The following is a 23,576-nucleotide window of genomic DNA, read 5'->3' as shown; positions in this document are numbered from 1 at the left end:
TAGGTTCACAGTCCTCTTTACTTTTGTTTATTCGGGGGCCCTCTTGTTATTGTAAATTAAATTAAATATTTTGGCTTACTGTATTTCAGTATGTATAAATTTATTTAGCTTTTACACTATAAAAATTATTCACGTATAACTCTATAAATATTGTTTTATAAGAAAATAGAATATTTTCCTTAATATTTCTTTTATTTTCTTATTATATTCAAATAACCGTAATTTCGTTTTCAATGAAGATTTTAGACTTTTTAAACTCATTTTAAATATGAATTATGTGTTTTGTACTTGTATATTACGTTTTAGCCAGTTTCAAAATTTTTGAGAAAAAAATGACCAAAATACCCCTGTGTGACGAAAATTTTATTTTGATTATTTTTGATCTAAAATAGTATATATTCTCTAAAACTCGATATTTAACAATGATTGCTCACAGGAAAGGAAAGAAATTGATATGTAAGCCTTGCGGGGTTCCGGTTGACATTCCGGATAATGAGTACCAATTGGGATGTCGCGGCGATTGTCATGGGCCTGAGGGAGGTTCCGGGCCGTGACAGACAGTGTTTGTTTACTTACTGGGATTTTATAATCTCACCACATTCAATTCCCCACATTTTAGGCTCGGGATAGCTGGTAGATAGCCGATTGCCTCAAGGACTTCAGTTAGCCTTGCATCGACAACATTGTAGGTTCACAAACTCGCACCTTATTGGTTAGTTGGGCACCCACGTGTCACTGTAAAAGTAATTTTATGCTTTGGTTATTTGCTTCATAGTATATATGAATATAATTAACTTTTACGCTATCAGAATTACTTACCGATAGCTTTATAAAAAATATTTTACAAGAAAATAGTTTATTTTATAGAATATTTTTATTATATTCAAATGGTCAAATTTTCACTTCAAATGAACGTTTTAGATACTTAATTTGTTTTAAATCACTAAATTTATAATTTCTGCTTACCTACTACATTTTTAGTAAGTTTTGAGATTTTTGATGAAAAAATGACGAAAATGCCTTTGTGCGCCAGAAAACAATATGTTATGTTCTTATTTGGAAATGACTCGTAATCCTTCGAATTACGATATTTAATAACTATTGCTCACCGGAGAAGTGTGAAAGCTGATACGAGAGCCTTACGAGGTTTTGATCGGCATTCGGGGCGAAGAATGTCTGTCGAGGCTTCGCGGCTGTTGTCACAGGCTTTGATGAGAGTTTTGGATCGTGACAATTATAGTGGTATCAGAGCATGGTTTAAAGATAAGAGATTTTGGTTTTAAAGCTTTGAATTTTAAAGTTTTTGTTTTTAAAGTTCTTTTAAGAAATCCACACTAACACTGTATGGCCCCGAGTTAAGTTAGGTTAGGTCGAATGGAATGCATGAGTCTGCATATAGAGATCTCTTCGTTTTCAAGGTGTATAAGAGATTAAGTGATTGTTGTTAGACATTCTCCCCCAAGCTGTGGGAGCAATGTAAGTAAATGGCAAGAGAAGAAAAAGGGAAAACTTGAAACGGACTCGAAAAAGGATCAAGATGATAATGATCCTAAAGATGTTAAGTGCCTTGTTAAAGCTTGTAATACTGTAATCTTAGGCAGATGTAGTATAAGAAGGATAATAATCCCTTGTATAAAAGGCTTAAGAGTTGACTTTTGTCTTGTATAATATAAATGGATGATGGAGTAGCTCTTTAAATGACAAAAGGAGTATAAAAATCTTTTAGTATGACAAAGGTAGATTAGTAATATAAGTATTGAGGATGAATAATTATCTTAGTGGCAAGATCAATTATTTTAAATAAGTATTGAAGGTTGAAATAGGAAGCCATTAATGGTTCCAACTGTCACGACCCGATACTCCCCTCGAGCCCGTGACAACCGCAGTGGTACCCCGATAGACACTCATTTTCCGGAATGCCAACCGGGACCCACAAGGTTTAATTCAGTATCTCATTTCCTTCCTGAGTAACCGTTGCCGAAAATCATGTTCTAGAAGATTTTAAGCTGTTTCCAACTCAAAATAAATAAAATAATAATTTTTGTCTCACAGGGGTATTTTAGTCATTTTTTTCAAAAAATTTTGAAACCAGCTAAAATGTAATATACGAGTACAAAACATATAATTCATAATCAAAGTGAGTTTTAAAGTCTAAAATCTTCATTTAAAACGAAATTATGCTTATTTGGATATAATAGAAAAATAAAGGAAATATTAAGTAAAATATTCTATTTTCTTATGAAATAATATTTTTAGAGTTATCTGTAAATAATTTTTGTAGCTTAAAAGCTAAATAAATTTATACATATAGTAATACAATAAGCTAAACTATTTAATTTAATTTACAATAACAAGAGGGCCCCCGAATAAACAAAAGTAAAGAGGACTGTGAACCTATAGTTTGGAAAATGCAGATCCAACGGTAGTCCTTGATGAGATAAGCTATCTACAATCTATACTGAACTTGAAATGGATGGAAAGAAGGGTGGTGAGATTATAAAATCTCAATGAGTAAACAGATATCATCATAAACATCTAGAGTTGAGTAATGAAGCCAATAAAGTAAATTCTCGTAAACTGGGTCACAGTATTAGAACACATTTCATTCAAAATACGTAAAGAGGCTTATGAATCTCATAAAAACTAGGCTTGTGCCATAAATCCATTCTCGGAGACACCTTGGCCGGGGCATCCTACCGAGACCGCCAAGGCTGTTAAAAATTCACATACACGTAAAACATATTTTTAGTTTGAGAAAAATACAGTCGTTCCTTGGCTTTGGTTGAGTTTCCCCTCATATGATGGTTTGGTATGAAGTGAACCCTAAGCTTTACCCCAGGAGATGCCCTATGCGCCTCTCCATTCGAGGTAAGAATATAATGGGGTTTGTCGTGCCCTTTTAAAAGGCTGGTCCATAGAAACCCCCTACTACAGTGATTAATTAATATATAATCCACCAATCAATAAAATCCATTCTAGCATGACATGGCAATTATTATAATTCACAGCCTTTCAAGGCTAAATACACATTTCATATATTTCAACACCAATACCAATTCAGTCATTCATGCAAATACTGTCATAAACCATTAGATTCATAAATTTAATTCATAACAAGTGATCTCCAATTACTCTATTTTTCAAAATCATCATTCAATTTTAAAACAATTTATAAAATCTTTTCATGTAGACACATTTTGTTTGTAAAACTCAAGATTTACCATTTAATTTCATTTTCAAAAAATTTCATCAAAATCGATTAAAAACATACTTTAGATAATTAAAATGATGGTTAGGTTACTCACTACGTCTAGAGTGCAGATTCTTGAAATACTCAGACTACTGGTCCTCAGGTGTAATTTTCTTGCCTTTATCGAACGACTCACCACCTTGACTTAGTACAAAATCGAGAAATTCACCACATTGGTACTAAATCAAAATTAAACTAATTTAGACTACTAATGCATGATATGGAATGCAAAATGCACTAATAACCATCTAAATTTTGGTATTGGCCTAATTCGTCCTATCACCCGATTAAATTACTAACGTGTCCAATTTAATCCCAAATTACTCCAAATTGTTCCAATTCTTTTCCAATATCTTAGTTCACCAAACTCAAATCAAATAACCTAAAATTTGGCAAAACTATCTTCACTTTTCTTCTTAAAATTTTCGGCCAATAATGGTGCATTAACACCATGATTTTTTCTACTACTTTTCCACACCATAATTCATCATTTTCTAACCAATTCGCCTAGAATAAAAATCAAATTCATCCTCACTCAACACATGGTAAATTCAGCCATTAATGGTTGTTGGAGAAAATGAATTATTTTCTTGTTGTTTTCTTTCTAAATATGCTAAACTAACTAAAAACACTAACGTATCTTAAAATCAAATCAATCCAACATTTTTCTCTTTCCTTACCCATTTTGACCAGCCATGAATTCATCATGAAAACATGTAATTTAAGCATGGAAAATAAGGAGAAATGCTTAAGGAAAATAGATTTCAAGCTTAAGTTGAAAAATCCTACCTTTTTCACTTGTTTTCCTTGATTTTTCACACTTTTTCTCTTGAATTTCTTCACCTAGGGTTTGTTCTTCCTTTCTTTCCCTCTCTTCCTTGCTTGGCCGAATTTTTGGAGAGATAATGGGCTGATTTATGCTGATTTTTAAGTTAAATAATAAAATATCCTAAGCTTGACACTTGTCATTTTCTTATTGGTCTATTTTTAAAACTTTAAAAATTTTAAACCTTTTATCTCCACCACAAGATTAGTCAAAGGTCAAAATGAGGATAAGGGGAGACCATGTGCTGGACAAATGTCCTGGTGGTGGAAAATTACAATTTTGCCCTTAGGGTGGCAAAATTACCAATTTACCCTTATAATCTAAATTATACCGAAATTAAAATTTTTCACTTCTAAACCTCAAATTATGTTCTAAATAGTCAATCTTGATCAATCTTAATCAAAAATTTCATCCAACACTCATATCTTAACCTCGGGTGGCAAAATGACCGTTTTGCTTCTAGGTTATGAAAATTCCAGTTTGACTCCAAATTAATCCTCAAACTTCGAATTACCATTTTGAGTCATCCCTGAACTGTGAAGCTCTTAATTTCACCTTAAAATTCCTATTTGATCTAGTTCGAAGCTTAAATCAACTTTGATGTACCTCTAGGTACAATATCGACTTTTGTAAATTTTTCGGGACTCTCCTAGCATGCAAACATGCTATCCATCACATGTATGTCATGACAAGTATTTTATAAGGTCGGGCTTTACACCAGCAATTATTAGATTTAACAATGATTAAATCTTGTAGTACTATGAATTGATCACCAATTAATGGGGTTAAGTCAAGGATTATAAATTTGAGTATGGAGGCAATTAGAAGATGATACCGTAAAATTTTAAGATGAGAAATATAATCGGTTACGACTATGAGAATAGTGGGATGCTATAAATAATGAATCATTAGGTGTGTGATGAAGTTGTGATCTATTGAACCATATGGGAAGATTGTCCTAAGGTGGGACATAGGACATGAGGATTTTTGGAGATGCTTATAGAGTGAGATATAAATTGTAAAGTATGTTTTTCCCCACAAGTTTTAATTTATTCGAGAAATTATCATGGTAAAGATATGTGAATATTGGTAATGAAATATGCCCTAAGGGATAACTGTGGCATATCACATAAATAATATAGATATGTTGGGGTCAGTATCCGGATCATGCATTTGTGATAGAAAATTTACTTTGCTAATTGTGGTATAGACTCAAAAATGAGTCAAGCCGTTGAGAATGACTAAGGTAGTAACTCCAAAAGTAAAAGATTTGTTTTAATTAAGTAGATTCCGACGGCTACATTGAAATAAATTACCTTGTGGAGTATTAAGATCAATAATGTATTGATCAAAGTCAAATCTTAAGAACAAAGAGGATGGAAGATTAATGAGAAGGGACATCAATGTTAAGTAACGAATTTGTGAATAAAGGATTACGATGGTGGCATAGAAAATGAGTACTATAAAAGATTACTACGAGGATTTATAATTCTTGTATTTACTCAATTGAATGAAAAATGATTAAATGAAGCAATTCTTGTGGTAAACAGCGGAATAGTGAAGTTGACGTAGAGTCTTGTTTATAGTCAGTGACTGCAGCACCGATTATAGATAGGAGACTGCGTAGACTCTTTATCTTGGGAAACCACCTAGTATAATCCTAAATGACATAAAGACTCATGATTGAGAGGATTATTGCTAATCAAATTCTCAAGGGTAATAATAGATATAAGTAAAGTATTCAAGTTGAGTTGGAAATAAATATGAGAAGCAACTCAAGATTCCCTATAAAGGAGATAACAGGAGAAGTTGAGCATCGAATAAAAAGATAATACCTCGCCTTTTCTTTGAGTTTGATAAGTGAAATTTTGAGGACAAAATTTTATTTTAAGAGGGGTAGTGTTGTCAAGCCCAGCCCTAAATTATCTACCATGTTACACATCAGATTGATAGAGTGATTGCATATTTGAACAGCCCCGGAAGAATATTTAAAAGTCGGTATTGTGCTTAGAAGTACAAGTAAGTCGATTTATACCTCGAACTAATTAAATAGGGATTTTAAGGTCAAATTAAGAGTTTCACAGTCTAGGGATGACTCAAAAAGGTAATTCAGAGTTCGAGTATCAATTTAGAGTCAAACCGAAATTTTCACTATCTAGGGGCAAAATGGTCATTTGCCACTTGAGGACAAAATGAAAATTTTAGAAAAGATTTTTTTTGGCCCTATTTGACTTATTGGAGTATGATTTGAGTATTAGAGTATGATTTGAGGTTTATAAGTGAAAAATTTTAATTTCGGTATAATTTAAAGTATAGGGGCGAAATGGTAATTTTACCACCTCAGGGGCAAATCGATAAATTTTCACGCCCGACACTTGTCAAGACCAAGGAATTTTATTCATCATGGAAATGAATAAACATGAGAAATGTGTGGTGGAGTATTAAAGAATTAAAAGTCAAATATTTAAAGTTTGAACCAATAAGGAAATGCCATGTGTCATGCTTTTATTATTTTATTGTTTCTTTAAAAAAAGGCATAAAAATCAGCCCATTTCTCCCATAGTGGTCAGCCAAACAAGAAGAGAAGAGAAACAAAGGAAGAACAAACCCTAGGTGGGAAAAATCAAAGAGAAAGTGCTGGAATTCAAGGATTTGATCAAGCAAACGTAAAATTTCTTCGATTTTGCTAGTGACTTACCTTATCCATGCATTTTCCCTTAATTTCCATGGTTGAAAAACATGCTTTCATGGTGAATTCATGGCTGGTCAAAATGGGTGTGGAGAGAGAATGATGTTAGATTGATTTGATTCTAAGTTATGTTAGTGTTTTTAGTTAGTTAAGCATGTTTAGAAACAAAACAACAAGAAAAGAATCCATTTTCCCCATGAACCTTCAATGGCCGAACCCTATGTGAAGTGTAGAAGTAATGAATTGATTTTGTGATCAAGTGAATTGGTTGAAAAATTGATGAAATGATGATTTATGGTGAGAAAATGGAATGGGAAAATTTTTAGTGATCGTGCGCCACAATAGCCAAAATTTTCAAGAATAATTGTGAGGGTTGCTAGGCTGAATTTTAGATTATTGGAATTGTATTTGGTAAATTGAAATATTAGAAATGAAATGGAGCAATTTGGAGCTAAATCGGACAAAATTGTCATTTAATCGGGTAATAGGCCGAATTAGGTCAGCACCGCATTTAAGCGGTAGTCGGATAAGTTGCATATCATATCATGCATATACACCGAGCCTAAATTGATTTTATAATGGTCAAGCATTGATGTGGTGAATTATGTATTGTACATTTGGATAGGTGGTGAGTAAATTACACGGTAAAAGTACAGAGATTGTGCTTGAAGACTGAGATTAGGAGTAAATCGACTCCTAGAACTGTGAGAAAACTTATTATCGTCTTAATTATCTGAAGTGAATTTTAATTCGTTTATGTGATTTTATGAAAAATGGGTTTAATTGGTAAATTGCTATATTTTAGTAGAAATTGTGATTTTATAAATTTTATTGAAAATTGAATACTGGTTTTGGAAAAAGAGTAATTGGAGACTACCTGCTTGTGTTGCAAATTTATAGTTTTAATTGAATGGCTTAGGACAATATATGAGCATGAATGGCTAAACTGATTTTGGTGTTGGAATTATTTGTACTGTGTATTCAGCCTTGAGGGGCTAGGTTGCCGATAAATTGCCATGTCATGTAAAAAAGATTTTATAAATCAAGTGGTAGATAAAATAATCCATAGTCACTACAGTGGTGGGGGTTTCCATGGACTACCTATGAGAGGGGCACGGTAATCCAATTATATATTTACCTCGAAGGGGAGATGTTGGATGAAGTGTCTCCTGAGGTAAAGATTTGAGTGCACTTCACGTGGACCACCGCGTGAGAGTGAGACTCAGCCAACGCCAAGGCATGGCTAAAATTTCAGATGTAAAGGCATTTAACAGCCTTGGCGGACTCAGTTGGGATAACCCTCGATCAAGGTATCCCTGATAACTGAGTATGAGAATGATTTTTGGCACTAGCCAAGCTTTTTAGGAAATCATAAGCCTATTTATTTATTTAGTTGAAATGAGTTGAAAGGTAATGAAATTACAGTATGATGACTTATTTTAATTCGTCTCCATTTACTCGCATTTAGATAGTTTAGACAATGTTTGTTTACTTACTGGGATTTTATAATCTCACCACATTCAATTCTCCACATTTCAGGCTCGGGATAGCCGGTAGATAGCCGATTGCCTTAAGGACTTCAGTTAGCCTTGCATCGACAACATTGTAGGTTCACAGACTCGCACCTTATTGGTTAGTTGGGCACCCACGTGTCACTGTAAAAGTAATTTTATGCTTTGGTTATTTGCTTCATAGTATATATGAATATAATTAACTTTTACGCTATAAGAATTACTTACCGATAGCTTTATAAAAATTATTTTACAAGAAAATAGTTTATTTTATAGAATATTTTTATTATATTCAAATGGTCAAATTTTCACTTCAAATGAACGTTTTAGTACTTAATTTGTTTTAAATCACTAAATATATATTTTCTGCTTACCTACTACATTTTTAGCAAGTTCTGAGATTTTTGATGAAAAAATGACGAAAATGCCTCTGTGCGCCAGAAAACAATATGTTATGTTCTTATTTGGAAATGACTCGTAATCCTTCGAATTACGATATTTAATAACTATTGCTCATCGGAGAAGTGTGAAAGCTGATACGAGAGCCTTACGAGGTTTTGATCGGCATTCGGGACGAAGAATGTCTGTCGAGGCTTTGCGGCTGTTGTCACAAGCTTGGATGAGAGTTTCGGGTCGTGACAATTATAGTGGTATCAGAGCTTGGTTTAAAGATAAGAGATTTTGGTTTTAAAGCTTTGAATTTTAAAGTTTTTGTTTTTAAAGTTCTTTTAAGAAATCCACACTAACACTGCATGGCCCTGAGTTAAGTTAGGTTAGGTCGAATAGAATGCATGAGTCTACATATAGAGACCTCTTTGATTTCAAGGTGTATAAGAGATTAAGTGATTGTCGTTAGACATTCTCCCCCAAGCTGTGGGAGCAATGTAAGTAAATGGCAAGAGAAGAAAAAGGGAAAACTTGAAATGGATTCGAAAAAGGATCAAGATGATAATGATCCTAAAGATGTTAAGTGCCTTGTTAAAGCTTGTAATACTGTAATCTTAGGCAGATGTAGTATAAGAAGGATAATAATCCCTTGTGTAAAAGGCTTAAGAGTTGACTTTTGTCTTGTATAATATAAATGGATGATGGAGTAGCTGTTTAAATGACAAAAGGAGTATAAAAATCTTTTAGTATGACAAAGGTAGATTAGTAATATAAGTATTGAGGATGAATAATTATCTTAGTGGCAAGATCAATTATTTTAAATAAGTACTGAAGGTTGAAATAGGAAGCCATTAATGGTTCCAACTGTCATGATCCGGTACTCCCCTTGAGCCCGTGACAATCGCAGCGGTACCCCAATAGACACTCATTTCCCGAAATGCCAACCGGGACCCACAAGGCTTAATTCAGTATCTTATTTCCCTCGTGAGTAACCGTTGCCGAAAATCATGTTCTAGAAGATTTTAAGCTGTTTCCAACTCAAAATAAATAAAATAATAATTTTTGTCTCACAGGGGTATTTTAGTCATTTTTCTCAAAAAGTTTTGAAACCAGCTAAAATGTAATATACGAGTACAAAACATATAATTCATAATCAAAGCGAGTTTTAAAGTCTAAAATCTTCATTTAGAACGAAATTATGCTTATTTGGATATAATAGAAAAATAAAGGAAATATTAAGTAAAATATTCTATTTTCTTATGAAATAATATTTTTAGAGTTATCTGTAAATAATTTTTGTAGCTTAAAAACTAAATAAATTTATACATACTGTAATACAGTAAGCCAAACTATTTAATTTAATTTACAATAACAAGAGGGCCCCCGAATAAACAAAAGTAAAGAGGACTGTGAACATACAATTTGGAAAATGCAGATCCAACGGTAGTCCATGATGAGATTAGCTATCTACAGTCTATACTAAACTTGAAATGGATGGAAATAAGGGTGGTGAGATTATAAAATCTCAATGAGTAAACAGACATCATCATAAACATCTAGAGTTGAGTAATGGAGACAATAAAGTAAATCCTCGTAAACTGGGTCACAGTATTAGAACACATTTCATTCAAAATACGTAAAGAGGCTTATGAATCTCATAAAAACTAGGCTTGTGCCATAAATCCATTCTCGGAGACACCTTGGCCTGGGCATCCTACCGAGACCGCCAAGGCTGTTAAAAATTCACATACACGTAAAACATATTTTTAGTTTGAGAAAAATACAATCGTTCCTTGGCGTTGGCTGAGTTCCCCCTCACATGATGGTTTGGCATGAAGTGAACCCTAAGCTTTACCCTAGGAGATACCCTACGCGCCTCTCCGTTCGAGGTAAGAATATAAAGGGGTTTGTGGTGCCCTTTTAAAAGGCTTGTCCATAGAAACCCCCTACTGCAGTGATTAATTAATATATAATCCACCAATCAATAAAATTCATTCTAGCATGCCATGGCAATTATTATAATTCACAGCCTTTCAAGGCTAAATACACATTTCATATATTTCAACACCAATACCAATTCAGTCATTCATGCAAATATTGTCATAAGCCATTAGATTTATAAATTTAATTCATAACAAGTGATCTCCAATTACTCTATTTTTCAAAATCATCATTCAATTTTAAAACAATTTATAAAATCTTTTCATGTAGATACATTTTGTTTGTAAAACTCAAGATTTACCATTTAATTTCATTTTCAAAAAATTTCATGAAAATCGATTAAAAACATACTTTAGATAATTAAAATGATGGTAAGGTTACTCACTACGTCTAGAGTGCAGATTCTTGAAATACTTAGACTACTGGTCCTCGGGTGTAATTTTCTTGCCTTTATCGAACGACTCACCACCTTGACTTAGTACAAAATCGAGAAATTCACTACATTGGTACTAAATCAAAATTAAACTAATTTAGACTACTAATGCATGATATGGAATGCAAAATGCACTAATAACCATCTAAATTTTGATATTGGCCTAATTCGTCCTATCACCCGATTAAATTACTAACGTGTCCAATTTAATCCCAAATTACTCCAAATTGTTCCAATTCTTTTCCAATATCTTAGTTCACCAAACTCAAATCAAATAACCTAAAATTTGGCAAAACTATCTTCATTTTTCTTCTTAAAATTTTCGGCCAATAATGGTGCATTAACACCATGATTTTTTCTACTACTTTTCCACACCATAATTCATCATTTTCTAACCAATTCGCCTAGAATAAAAATCAAATTCATCCTCACTCAACACATGGTAAATTCAGCCATTAATGGTTGTTGGAGAAAATGAATTATTTTCTTGTTGTTTTCTTTCTAAATATGCTAAACTAACTAAAAACACTAACGTATCTTAAAATCAAATCAATCCAACATTTTTCTCTTTCCTTACCCATTTTGACCAGCCATGAATTCATCATGAAAACATGTAATTTAAGCATGGAAAATAAGGAGAAATGCTTAAGGAAAATAGATTTCAAGCTTAAGTTGAAAAATCCTACCTTTTTCACTTGTTTTCCTTGATTTTTCACACTTTTTCTCTTGAATTTCTTCACCTAGGGTTTGTTCTTCCTTTCTTTCCCTCTCTTCCTTGCTTGGCCGAATTTTTGGAGAGATAATGGGCTGATTTATGCTGATTTTTAAGTTAAATAATAAAATATCCTAAGCTTGACACTTGTCATTTTCTTATTGGTCTATTTTTAAAACTTTAAAAATTTTAAACCTTTTATCTCCACCACAAGATTAGTCAAAGGTCAAAATGAGGATAAGGGGAGACCATGTGCTGGACAAATGTCCTGGTGGTGGAAAATTACAATTTTGCCCTTAGGGTGGCAAAATTACCAATTTACCCTTATAATCTAAATTATACCGAAATTAAAATTTTTCACTTCTAAACCTCAAATTATGTTCTAAATAGTCAATCTTGATCAATCTTAATCAAAAATTTCATCCAACACTCATATCTTAACCTCGGGTGGCAAAATGACCGTTTTGCTTCTAGGTTATGAAAATTCCAGTTTGACTCCAAATTAATCCTCAAACTTCGAATTACCATTTTGAGTCATCCCTGAACTGTGAAGCTCTTAATTTCACCTTAAAATTCCTATTTGATCTAGTTCGAAGCTTAAATCAACTTTGATGTACCTCTAGGTACAATATCGACTTTTGTAAATTTTTCGGGACTCTCCTAGCATGCAAACATGCTATCCATCACATGTATGTCATGACAAGTATTTTATAAGGTCGGGCTTTACACCAGCAATTATTAGATTTAACAATGATTAAATCTTGTAGTACTATGAATTGATCACCAATTAACGAGGTTAAGTCAAGGATTATAAATTTGAGTATGGAGGCAATTAGAAGATGATACCGTAAAATTTTAAGATGAGAAATATAATCGGTTACGACTATGAGAATAGTGGGATGCTATAAATAATGAATCATTAGGTGTGTGATGAAGTTGTGATCTATTGAACCATATGGGAAGATTGTCCTAAGGTGGGACCTAGGACATGAGGATTTTTGGAGATGCTTATAGAGGGAGATATAAATTGTAAAGTATGTTTTTCCCCACAAGTTTTAATTTATTCGAGAAATTATCATGGTAAAGATATGTGAATATTGGTAATGAAATATGCCCTAAGGCATAACTGTGGCATATCACATAAATAATATAGATATGTTGGGGTCAGTATCCGGATCATGCATTTGTGATAGAAAATTTACTTTGCTAATTGTGGTATAGACTCAAAAATGAGTCAAGCCGTTGAGAATGACTAAGGTAGTAACTCCAAAAGTAAAAGATTTGTTTTAATTAAGTAGATTCCGACGGCTACATTGAAATAAATTACCTTGTGGAGTATTAAGATCAATAATGTATTGATCAAAGTCAAATCTTAAGAACAAAGAGGATGGAAGATTAATGAGAAGGGACATCAATGTTAAGTAACGAATTTGTGAATAAAGGATTACGATGGTGGCATAGAAAATGAGTACTATAAAGGATTACTACAAGGATATATAATTCTTGTATTAACTCAATTGAATGAAAAATGATTAAATGAAGCAATTCTTGTGGTAAACAGCGGAATAGTGAAGTTGACGTAGAGTCTTGTTTATAGTCAGTGACTGCAGCACCGATTATAGATAAGAGACTGTGTAGACTCTTTATCTTGGGAAACCACCTAGTATAATCCTAAATGACATAAAGACTCATGATTGAGAGGATTATTGCTAATCAAATTCTAAAGGGTAATAATAGATATAAGTAAAGTATTCAAGTTGAGTTGGAAATAAATACGAGGAGCAACTCAAGATTCCCTATAAAGGAGATAACAGGAGAAGTTAAGCATCGAATAAAAAGATAATACCCCGCCTTTTCTTTAAGTTTGATAAGTGAAATTTTGAGGACAAAATTTTATTTTAAGGGGGGTAGTGAAATACCCCATACTTTGATATGGTGATAAATAAAGTTGATCGAATACAAATTGAGGTTAATTAATATGTTTAGAAGTGATAAAAGATGAAAGAAGTAGTTTAGGATAAAATATTTTGCAAGTGAGAAAATAATAGTAAAATAGTAATAATTTTATCGGAGGAGAATTTGTGAGATAAAAGGCGATTTGGAAGTCAAGTGAGGTATAATAAGGTATTTTGGGTACCAAGGAGACAAGATAAAATTTTTAGAATAAAATAATATTAAAATATTAATATTTAGCCGGATGTCGAAGTCAATCAAGAAGAAGGATCATATGGTTGATCCAAGTGGGGGAGAAGATGACAAGCCCAACTCTATAAAAATATTTATGATGACATACATGTGATGGATAGCATGTTTGCATGCTAGGAGAGTCTCGAAAAATTTACAAAAGTCGGTATTGTACCTAGAGGTACAACAAAGTTGAGTTAAACCTCGAACTAGATCAAATAGAGAATTCACAATGAAATTAAGAATTTTAAAGTCCCAGAATGGTTTTATATGGTGATTCAGAGTTTGAGGATCAATTTGGAGTCAAACCAAAATTTTCGTTATCTACGGGTAAACTGGTCATTTGACACCTGGGGACAAAATGAAAATTTTTAAAAAAGATTTTTGGCCCCATTTGACTTATTGGAGTAAGATTTGAGGTTTAGAAGTGAAAAATTTTAATTTTGGTATAATTTGGAGTAAAAGGGTAAAAGGGTAATTTTGCCATCTGAAATAAAAAATTTAATTTTTGAAAGGATTTTGATCAAATTTAATTATTTGGAGTGTGAAATGAGTATGAGGAGTGAAAATTATGCATTATGGCAAATTTTCAATTTTTGGGGTAAAAATGTAATTTTTGAAAAGTTCGGGGGCAAAAGTGTAATTTTGAAAAATTTGCTCCACCAAAACTTTGGAAAAATCTGGAAATTTCACTTAAGACTTGGATAAGTCAAAGGGAATGCATGGTGGAAAAAGTAGGACAAGTGGATGGCTAGAAAAAAAAATGAATTAATAAAATATTTAAAATATGAATAAAATAATATTATTTCATTAAACAATAAAAAGGCATAAAAAAATCAGCCCATAACCCATTCTTCTTCTTCAACATTCGGCCAAGCAAGAAACAAGAGAGAGAAAGGAGAAAATAAAACCCTAGCCAAGAAATTTAAAGGGAAAATAGGTGGAAATTCAAAAATCAAGTGAAAAAAGGTAACATTTCTTAAATTTGTCTTGTGCTTTACCTTTCCCATGCATTTCCCATCATTTTTCATGGTTGAATCATGTGATTTGAGGATGATTTCAATTCTGGTCATATGGGTTTAGAGAGAGAAAGTTGTTAGATAAATTTGATTTTGAGCTATGTTAGTGTTTAGTGTTAGTTTAGCATGTTTATGAGTAAAACAACAAGAAAAATATTTATCTTCTCCATGAATTTCTCTAGGCCGAATCTAGCCAATGGTATGTGAGGATGAGGTTGACTTTATTTTAAGAGAATTGGGTGGAAAAATGATGAATTATGAGGTTGGAAATTAAATGGGAATTTTCGGTGCAATAAATTGAAATTTTTACCCACTAGGGGTAAAAGCGTAATTTATAGTCCGGACTGATAAATTGGACCAAATTCACAGTCATTGAGGTATTGTGGATATAATTGGATAATTGAAATTGAAATGGATGGAATTGGAGTCGAATTGGGGATTTTAGGAATTTACACCGTGTATAGGCGAGTTAGGTCGGACACCGCAATTAAGCGATTGTCTAGACATTTCAAATCCTATCTAGTGCATACGCATGGATAAGAGCCTGAAATAATTTATGATAAATTGACACAATTTATTGAATTTTGTGTCATGGATTATGGATAGGTGGTGAGTCAATTGTTTCGGGTAAGAGACTGCACCCGAGGGCGGAAGATAGGAGTATTTCTACTCCTAATACTGTGAGTAAACTTATTATCGTCTTAATTATCTAGAGTAGTTTTATACAACTGTGTGATTTTATGAAAAATGGGTTTAAATGGTAAATTGCTATGTTTTAAGAGAAATTGTGATTTTATAAAATGATTTTATAAATTTTCTGGAAAATCGAATATTGGTTTTGAAAATAGAGTAATTGGAGACTGCTAGTTTGTGTTGCAAATTTATGGTTTTGAATTGAATGGCTTATGACAATAAATGAGCATGAATGGCTAAACTGATTTTGGTGTTAGAATTATTTATACTGTGTATTCAGCCTTGAGAGGCTAGGTTGCGATAAATTGCCATGTCATGCTAGAATGAATTTTATTGATTGGTGGATTATATATTAATTATTTACTGCAGAGGGGGTTCCGTGGACCAGCCTATTAGAGGGGCACGGTAAACTCCATTATATTATTACCTCGAACGGAGAGGCGCGTAGGGTATCTCCTGGGGTAAAGCTTAGGGTTCACTTCACGCCAAACCACCACGTGAAGGGGAACTCAGCCAACGCCAAGGAACGGCTGTATTTTTCTCAAACTAAAAATATATTTTAAGTGTATACAAAATTTTAACAGCCTTGGCGGACTCGGTTGGATGCCCTGCGCAAGGTATCACCGAGTATGAGTTTTGGCACGAGCCAAAGTTTTAAGAAATTCATAAGCCAAGTTGATTACTCGATTTATATGGATTGATTTTATTTGGTTGAAATGAACTGAAAGGTAATGAAATTACAGTATGATGACTTATTTTAATTGTCTCCATTTACTCGGCTTTAGATACTTTAGATGGTATCTGTTTACTCACTGGGATTATAAAATCTCACCCCTTCTTCCTATACATTTTTCAGGCTCAGGACAGTTTGTAGATAGTCGAGTAGGACGAGAACTAAGCTCGGAACTGCATTATAGAAAGTAAGAGTTCACAGTCTTACATCCTCTTGGTCAATTGGAGCCCACGTGTCATTGCAGATCAAAACTTATATTTTGGTTATCTGTATTTCTATTCATACAATTTTTACTTTACTTTCATGTGCGAAAAATTATTTACGAATATTTCTATAAAAATTTATTTTATGAGAAAATAGAATATTTTATTGATTATTTTTGAATAGTACTAGTTGTTAACAATTTACTTTCAAATGAATGTTTTAGATACTTATTTTGTTTTTAAATCATTAAATATATATTTTCTGCTTACCTACTACATTTTTAGCAAGTTTTGAGATTTTTGAAAAAAAAATGACGAAAATGCCCCTGTGAGCCAAAAAAAAATAATATGTTATGTTATGATTTGGAAATGATTTGTAATCCTTCGTATTTTGATTATTTGATAACTATTGCTCTTCAGGGAAGTGCGAAAGCTGATACGAGAGCCTTGTAAGGTTTCGATCGACATTCGGGGTGAAGAATGTTTGTCGAGGCTTCGCGGCGGTTGTCACGGGCTCGATGGGGAGTTTGGGTCGTGACAGGTAGTGTTGTCAAGCCCAGCCCTAAATTATCTACCATGTTACACATCAGATTGATAGAGTGATTGCATATTTGAACAGCCCCGGAAGAATATTTAAAAGTCGGTATTGTGCTTAGAAGTACAAGTAAGTCGATTTATACCTCGAACTAATTAAATAGGGATTTTAAGGTCAAATTAAGAGTTTCACAGTCTAGGGATGACTCAAAAAGGTAATTCAGAGTTCGAGTATCAATTTAGAGTCAAACCGAAATTTTCACTATCTAGGGGCAAAATGGTCATTTGCCACTTGAGGACAAAATGAAAATTTTAGAAAAGATTTTTTTTGGCCCTATTTGACTTATTGGAGTATGATTTGAGTATTAGAGTATGATTTGAGGTTTATAAGTGAAAAATTTTAATTTCGGTATAATTTAAAGTATAGGGGCGAAATGGTAATTTTACCACCTCAGGGGCAAATCGATAAATTTTCACGCCCGACACTTGTCAAGACCAAGGAATTTTATTCATCATGGAAATGAATAAACATGAGAAATGTGTGGTGGAGTATTAAAGAATTAAAAGTCAAATATTTAAAGTTTGAACCAATAAGGAAATGCCATGTGTCATGCTTTTATTATTTTATTGTTTCTTTATAAAAAGGCATAAAAATCAGCCCATTTCTCCCATAGTGGTCAGCCAAACAAGAAGAGAAGAGAAACAAAGGAAGAACAAACCCTAGGTGGGAAAAATCAAAGAGAAAGTGCTGGAATTCAAGGATTTGATCAAGCAAACGTAAAATTTCTTCGATTTTGCTAGTGACTTACCTTATGCATGCATTTTCCCTTAATTTCCATGGTTGAAAAACATGCTTTCATGGTGAATTCATGGCTGGTCAAAATGGGTATGGAGAGAGAATGATGTTAGATTGATTTGATTCTAAGTTATGTTAGTGTTTTTAGTTAGTTAAGCATTTTTAGAAACAAAACAACAAGAAAAGAATCCATTTTTCCCATGAACCTTCAATGGCCGAACCCTATGTGAAGTGTAGAAGTAATGAATTGATTTTGTGATCAAGTGAATTGGTTGAAAAATTGATGAAATGATGATTTATGGTGAGAAAATGGAATAGGAAAATTTTTAGTGATTGTGCACCACAATAGCCAAAATTTTCAAGAATAATTGTGAGGGTTGTTAGGCTGAATTTTAGATTATTGGAATTGTATTTGGTAAATTGAAATATTAGAAATGAAATGGAGCAATTTGGAGCTAAATCGGACAAAATTGTCATTTAATCGAATAATAGGTCGAATTAAGTCAGCACTGCATTTAAGCAGTAGTCGGATAAGTTGCATATCATATCATGCGTATACACCGAGCCTGAATTGATTTTATAATGGTTAAGCATTGATGTGGTGAATTATGTATTGTACATTGTGGATAGGTGGTGAGTAAATTACACTGGTAAAAGTACAGAGATTATGCTTGGAGACTGGATTAGGAGTACATCGACTCCTAGAACTGTGAGTAAACTTATTATCGTCTTAATTATCTAGAGTAGTTTTATACAATTGTGTGATTTTATGAAAAGTGGGTTTAAATGGTAAATTGCTATGTTTTAGGAGAAATTATGATTTTATGAAATGATTTTATAAATTTTCTGGAAAATTGAATGCTGGTTTTGAAAATAGAGTAATTAGAGACTGCCTGCTTGTGTTGTAAATTTATGGTTTTAAATTGAATGGCTTATGACAATATATGAGCATGAATGGCTAAACTGATTTTGGTGTTAGAATTATTTCTACTGTGTATTCAGCCTTGAGAGGCTAGGTTGTGATAAATTGCCATGTCATGCAGAAAAAGATTTTATAAATCATGTGGTAGATAAAATAATCCATAGTCACTACAGTGGTGGGGGTTTCCATGGACTGCCTATGAGAGGGGCACGGTAACCCAATTATATATTTACCTCCGGGGGGAGATGTTGGATGAAGTATCTCCTGAGGTAAAGATTTGAGTGCACTTCAAGTGGACCACCGCGTGAGAGTGAGACTCAACCAACGCTAAGGCATGACTAAAATTTCGGATGTAAAGACATTTAACAGCCTTGGCGGACTCGGTTGGGATAACTCTCGATCAAGGTATCCCTGATAACTGAGTATGAGAATGATTTTTGGCACTAGCCAAGCTTTTCAGGAAATCATAAGCCTATTTATTTATTTGGTTGAAATGAGTTGAAAGGTAATAAAATTACAATATGATGACTTATTTTAATTCGTCTCCATTTACTCGCCTTTAGATAGTTTAGATGGTGTCTGTTTACTCACTAGGATTTTATAATCTCACCACCCTCAATTCCCCACATTTCAAGCTCGAGATAGCTGGTAGATAGCCGATTGCATCAAGGGCTTCAATTAGCCTTGCATTGACAAAATTGTAGGTTCATAGACTCGCACTTTATTGGTTAGTTGGGGGCCCATGTGTCACTGTAAAAGTAATTTTATGCTTTGGTTATTTGCTTCATAATATATATGAATATAATTAACTTTTACGCTATAAGAATTATTTACCGATAGCTTTATAAAAATTATTTTACAAGAAAATAGTTTATTTTATTAAATATTTTTATTATATTCAAATGGTCAAATTTTCACCTCAAATGAATGTTTTAGATACTAAATTTGTTTTAAATCACTAAATATATATTTTCTACTTACCTACTACATTTTTAGCAAGTTTTGAGATTTTCGATGAAAAAATGACGAAAATGCCCTTGTGAGCCAGAAAACAATATGTTATGTTCTAATTTGGAAATGACTTGTAATCCTTCGAATTACGATATTTGATAACTATTGCTCACCGGGGAAGTGTGAAAGATGATACAAGAGCCTTGCGAGGTTTCGATCGGCATTAGGGGCGAAGAATGTCTATCGAGGCTTCGCGACGGTTGTCATGGGCTCGATGAGAGTTCCGGATCGTGACAGTTTATTTTTATAGGGTTTAGGTTTGAGTACCTAAAAATTAACAAGTACCCTACCCATTGACATCCCTAGTATTTCTAAGGCCAGGAATATTATTATATAAATAAATGTTTAATTTTATTTAATTTTAATTGATAAATGTATTTTAAATATTAAAATAAAAATATTTTAATATTTTAACAATAAATAATAATATTTTGTATATTATCAATAACAAATATTATTGTATTACTATATTAATAATAAATAAATAAATGTTTATGTAATAAATAATACCTTTTTATTATTTAAAGAATTTTTTTAACATTTAGTATTTAATAAAAATATTACTATTTATTATTAATAATAAATATGATTTGAATATTTTAATATGTTTAAAAGTAGTCTAACAGTTCTGTCAATATCACCATTTTAACAAGAGTGCAAAATTTTTAAAAAGCCCACACAAGGAATTTCAAATATCTTTGACAAAATCATCCAAACAACAAAAAATTATCAAATTTTCAAGATAATATCAATATTTCAGTGTTCACAATTCACTTGCTGTTAATGAATCATCACAAACACCCTTCTTCCCCTGAATGATAAATCATCCAAAGGAGCACAATCACAGAGGATTAAATTGAAATGAAATTATCATCATAAGGAATTCCGTTTTGGGCTTTTGTAGGTTCATCAATTTAGGATGAATATTGGCTTGCTGAATTGGTACTTTCAGCTGCGGCTGCACAAACGTTAGGCTAACTAAGACTACACTGTCGAGCCACCAAATACCAATCCAACCAGTAGCGCAAAATCTGGGGAATCAGAGCACAAATTGTAGACGTCACCTCCACTTTTGTCTCACCCAGCAACAGTGTTGCTTCGGAGTAAGAATTCCCAGTGAACCTGCTATGATCCTAATGGCTTTGCCCAAGGTTTCTTTAGCAAGCCAGCAATGCAATCCAACAAAAATAGCTTTATTCTCTCAAAGCATAGGAGACTTGCCGCAGTGAAATTCACAAGTGCACAAAACGTAACTGAAATTCATGAAATAAAAGCATATATAAACGCATAATAAATGAACCAAAATACGTATCCAATACAAGTATAAAATCTGCCACTCAAGCCTTTTATCTATAAGAACAAGATAAGATAAATTGCCCTTCTCTATATCTGCATCCCAGCTTTTGACATGGAGAATGCTGGTTTCACTCTTGTACTTGTCTGCGCCTTATGGATGTCCTCAGGAGTATGGTCCAGAAACAACAGGCCTGAAAACTGTGATCCAGAAAACATACAAGAAAGATATGAGAGATGGCTGGTCCAGCATGGGCGACAGTACAAGGATAAGGAGGAAATGACATTGCGCTTTGGCATTTATAAATCCAATTCTGAATTCATTGACTCTATCAATTCGCAAAACCTATCATTCAAGCTGACTGACAACAAATTTGCAGACATGACAAATGCTGAGTTCAGATCTGCCTATCTGGGTTCCTGGAGCAGAAGATCTCCAAGAGAGAGCGACGAGTTCCAGCATGACAAACATTACAATTTGTCAACTTACATAGACTGGAGAGAGAAAGGTGCTGTAACTCCAATCAAAGACCAAGGCCAATGTGGTATGACTTGAAATGCTATTAATATAATTAGACAGAGACTAAATTTTTATTCCTCTTGTCAATTCTACCTAATTCAAGACATCATATCATTAATATATAGTTTCCAGACTATGATTCGACCATTTGCTTCTTGCACTAAGTATATCCTCTTGAATCAGAGTTAAAGCGAGGGGAAACATATAGTGAAAGTAGGAGATCGACGAACAAAAGAAAATTAAAACAGCTGGACTTGTTTTAAAAAAAAAAATGTATAGAAAAATATGAAGGCCAGGTGGCAGCGACATATATAGACACCACATTTGCACTGTTAAGTGCCTCGGCAGCTTTCCGAATTCAATCCGTTTATGAAAGGACTAACATTGAATGTTTTAATTACGTTTAGGAGTAGAATTATTAGATTCTATTGCCATTACATTGAACCTTACCACTATATGCATTACTTGTAGCAATTCTTCGCTGGGTTAATGGATGGCTCTCTTTAAAATTTGAGTTAACGTGTGCCCTTATGTCAAGGGTCAAACAGACATGTTTTAACATCACTTACGTTTTTGATGCAGGGAGCTGTTGGGCATTCTCTGCAGTGGCAGCCATAGAAGGGATCGGTAAAATTAAAACAGGAGAATTGACATCTCTTTCAGAACAAGAGCTTATTGATTGTGACGTGAACAACGAAAACCAAGGCTGCAAAGGTGGATACATGGAAAAAGCATACGAGTTCATAATAAAGAATGGTGGAATCACCACTGAGGAAAATTATCCATACATTGGAGAAGATGGCATCTGCGACGAAATCAAAGCTAGAAATCGTGCGGTAGCAATAAGTGGATACAAAACAGTGCCTGTGAACAATGAGAGAAGTCTACAAGATGCAGTTGCCCATCAACCTGCATCTGTTGCCATCGATGCTGGAGGGTATGAATTTCAGCTGTATTCTGAGGGTATCTTCACTGGATTTTGTGGAAATCAACTCAACCATGGAGTTACAGTAGTTGGCTATGGAGAAGATGGTGGAAGAAAGTACTGGCTGGTGAAGAATTCGTGGGGCACCAGCTGGGGTGAATCTGGCTATATAAGGATGCAACGTGACTTCACTGATAAGAGAGGCATTTGCGGGATTGCTATGGAGGCTAGTTACCCTGTTAAGAGTTGAACAGGCTTTCAGGGAATTAGCCTAGGAGTTGTTGGACGATGGCTGTTTGCTTCACAGCTCTCTGGATGGTATATTCATGTTCTAATTCAAGTTAAAATTGTGACAGGGATGTAAAAGTAATAAGATTAAAAATTAAATGAAGCAAATTATGGAAAACAATTTGGTGCAACCATCACACAACAGGCGTTCCAATCAAGTCAAATGGACGGGATAAACTAAGTGAAAGTAATACGATTAATGAAAACAATAAGACGTTGATATAAATTAATGGATGGTTTAGTTGAGGAACAAAAAATCTCGTGTCCCCATTTCATGCCTCTATTGGTGCCCTTTTCATTATTAGGCCAAGCACGAAGCATCTTTTATTTGTAAACGCGGTTTCCTTGAGTTTGAGTCTATGGCCGTTAACTTTTCAACAGAGGAAACGGGGGGGTGAGGTCGGGGATGCTTTCTCTATATTTGGTGCTGAATTACCCACCCTTCACGTTACCATCAGACTGGGTTGTCCTTGGTCTTCTCCGGTGTTTCCCCTGTATGGTGAAAAAAACATTTCAATGGATGATTTTCTTTTCAATTTGGCTTTGAGGCTTCTGGTGTCCAAAGTTTAGTGTTTCTTACTTGCTCTTCCTCTTTCAAAACACCAATTTGTCTCATCATCAGTCTCAACTATTGTGTTTTTTTAAAAGATGGATTTCTTTTTCTTTTAGAAATGTGATGAGATAGCAATAGCATATCCCAAAACTC

At 33.5% G+C, this 23,576-nt stretch overlaps 1 protein-coding gene and 1 long non-coding RNA gene across 2 annotated transcripts; both read left to right on the top strand.

The window, feature by feature from the left end:
• Positions 14,862-16,530, top strand: LOC108660983. The gene is made up of 3 exons (XR_001926819.1): positions 14,862-14,902; positions 15,559-15,632; positions 16,502-16,530. It is a non-coding gene; the product is annotated as an uncharacterized LOC108660983 (long non-coding RNA).
• On the top strand, positions 21,181-23,119 carry LOC18612964 (ervatamin-B). Its single transcript, XM_018116394.1, has 2 exons — positions 21,181-21,682; positions 22,240-23,119. The coding sequence occupies exons 1-2, from the start codon at positions 21,253-21,255 to the stop codon at positions 22,830-22,832; spliced, it is 1,023 nt and encodes a 340-aa protein (XP_017971883.1). The 5' UTR covers positions 21,181-21,252; the 3' UTR covers positions 22,833-23,119.

Source organism: Theobroma cacao, chromosome 1 (genome assembly GCF_000208745.1).
Source record: "Theobroma cacao cultivar B97-61/B2 chromosome 1, Criollo_cocoa_genome_V2, whole genome shotgun sequence".
NCBI classification, from domain to species: domain Eukaryota; kingdom Viridiplantae; phylum Streptophyta; class Magnoliopsida; order Malvales; family Malvaceae; genus Theobroma; species Theobroma cacao.
Note: the sequence above shows the minus strand (reverse complement) of the source record. Positions and strands in the feature narration are given on the sequence as shown.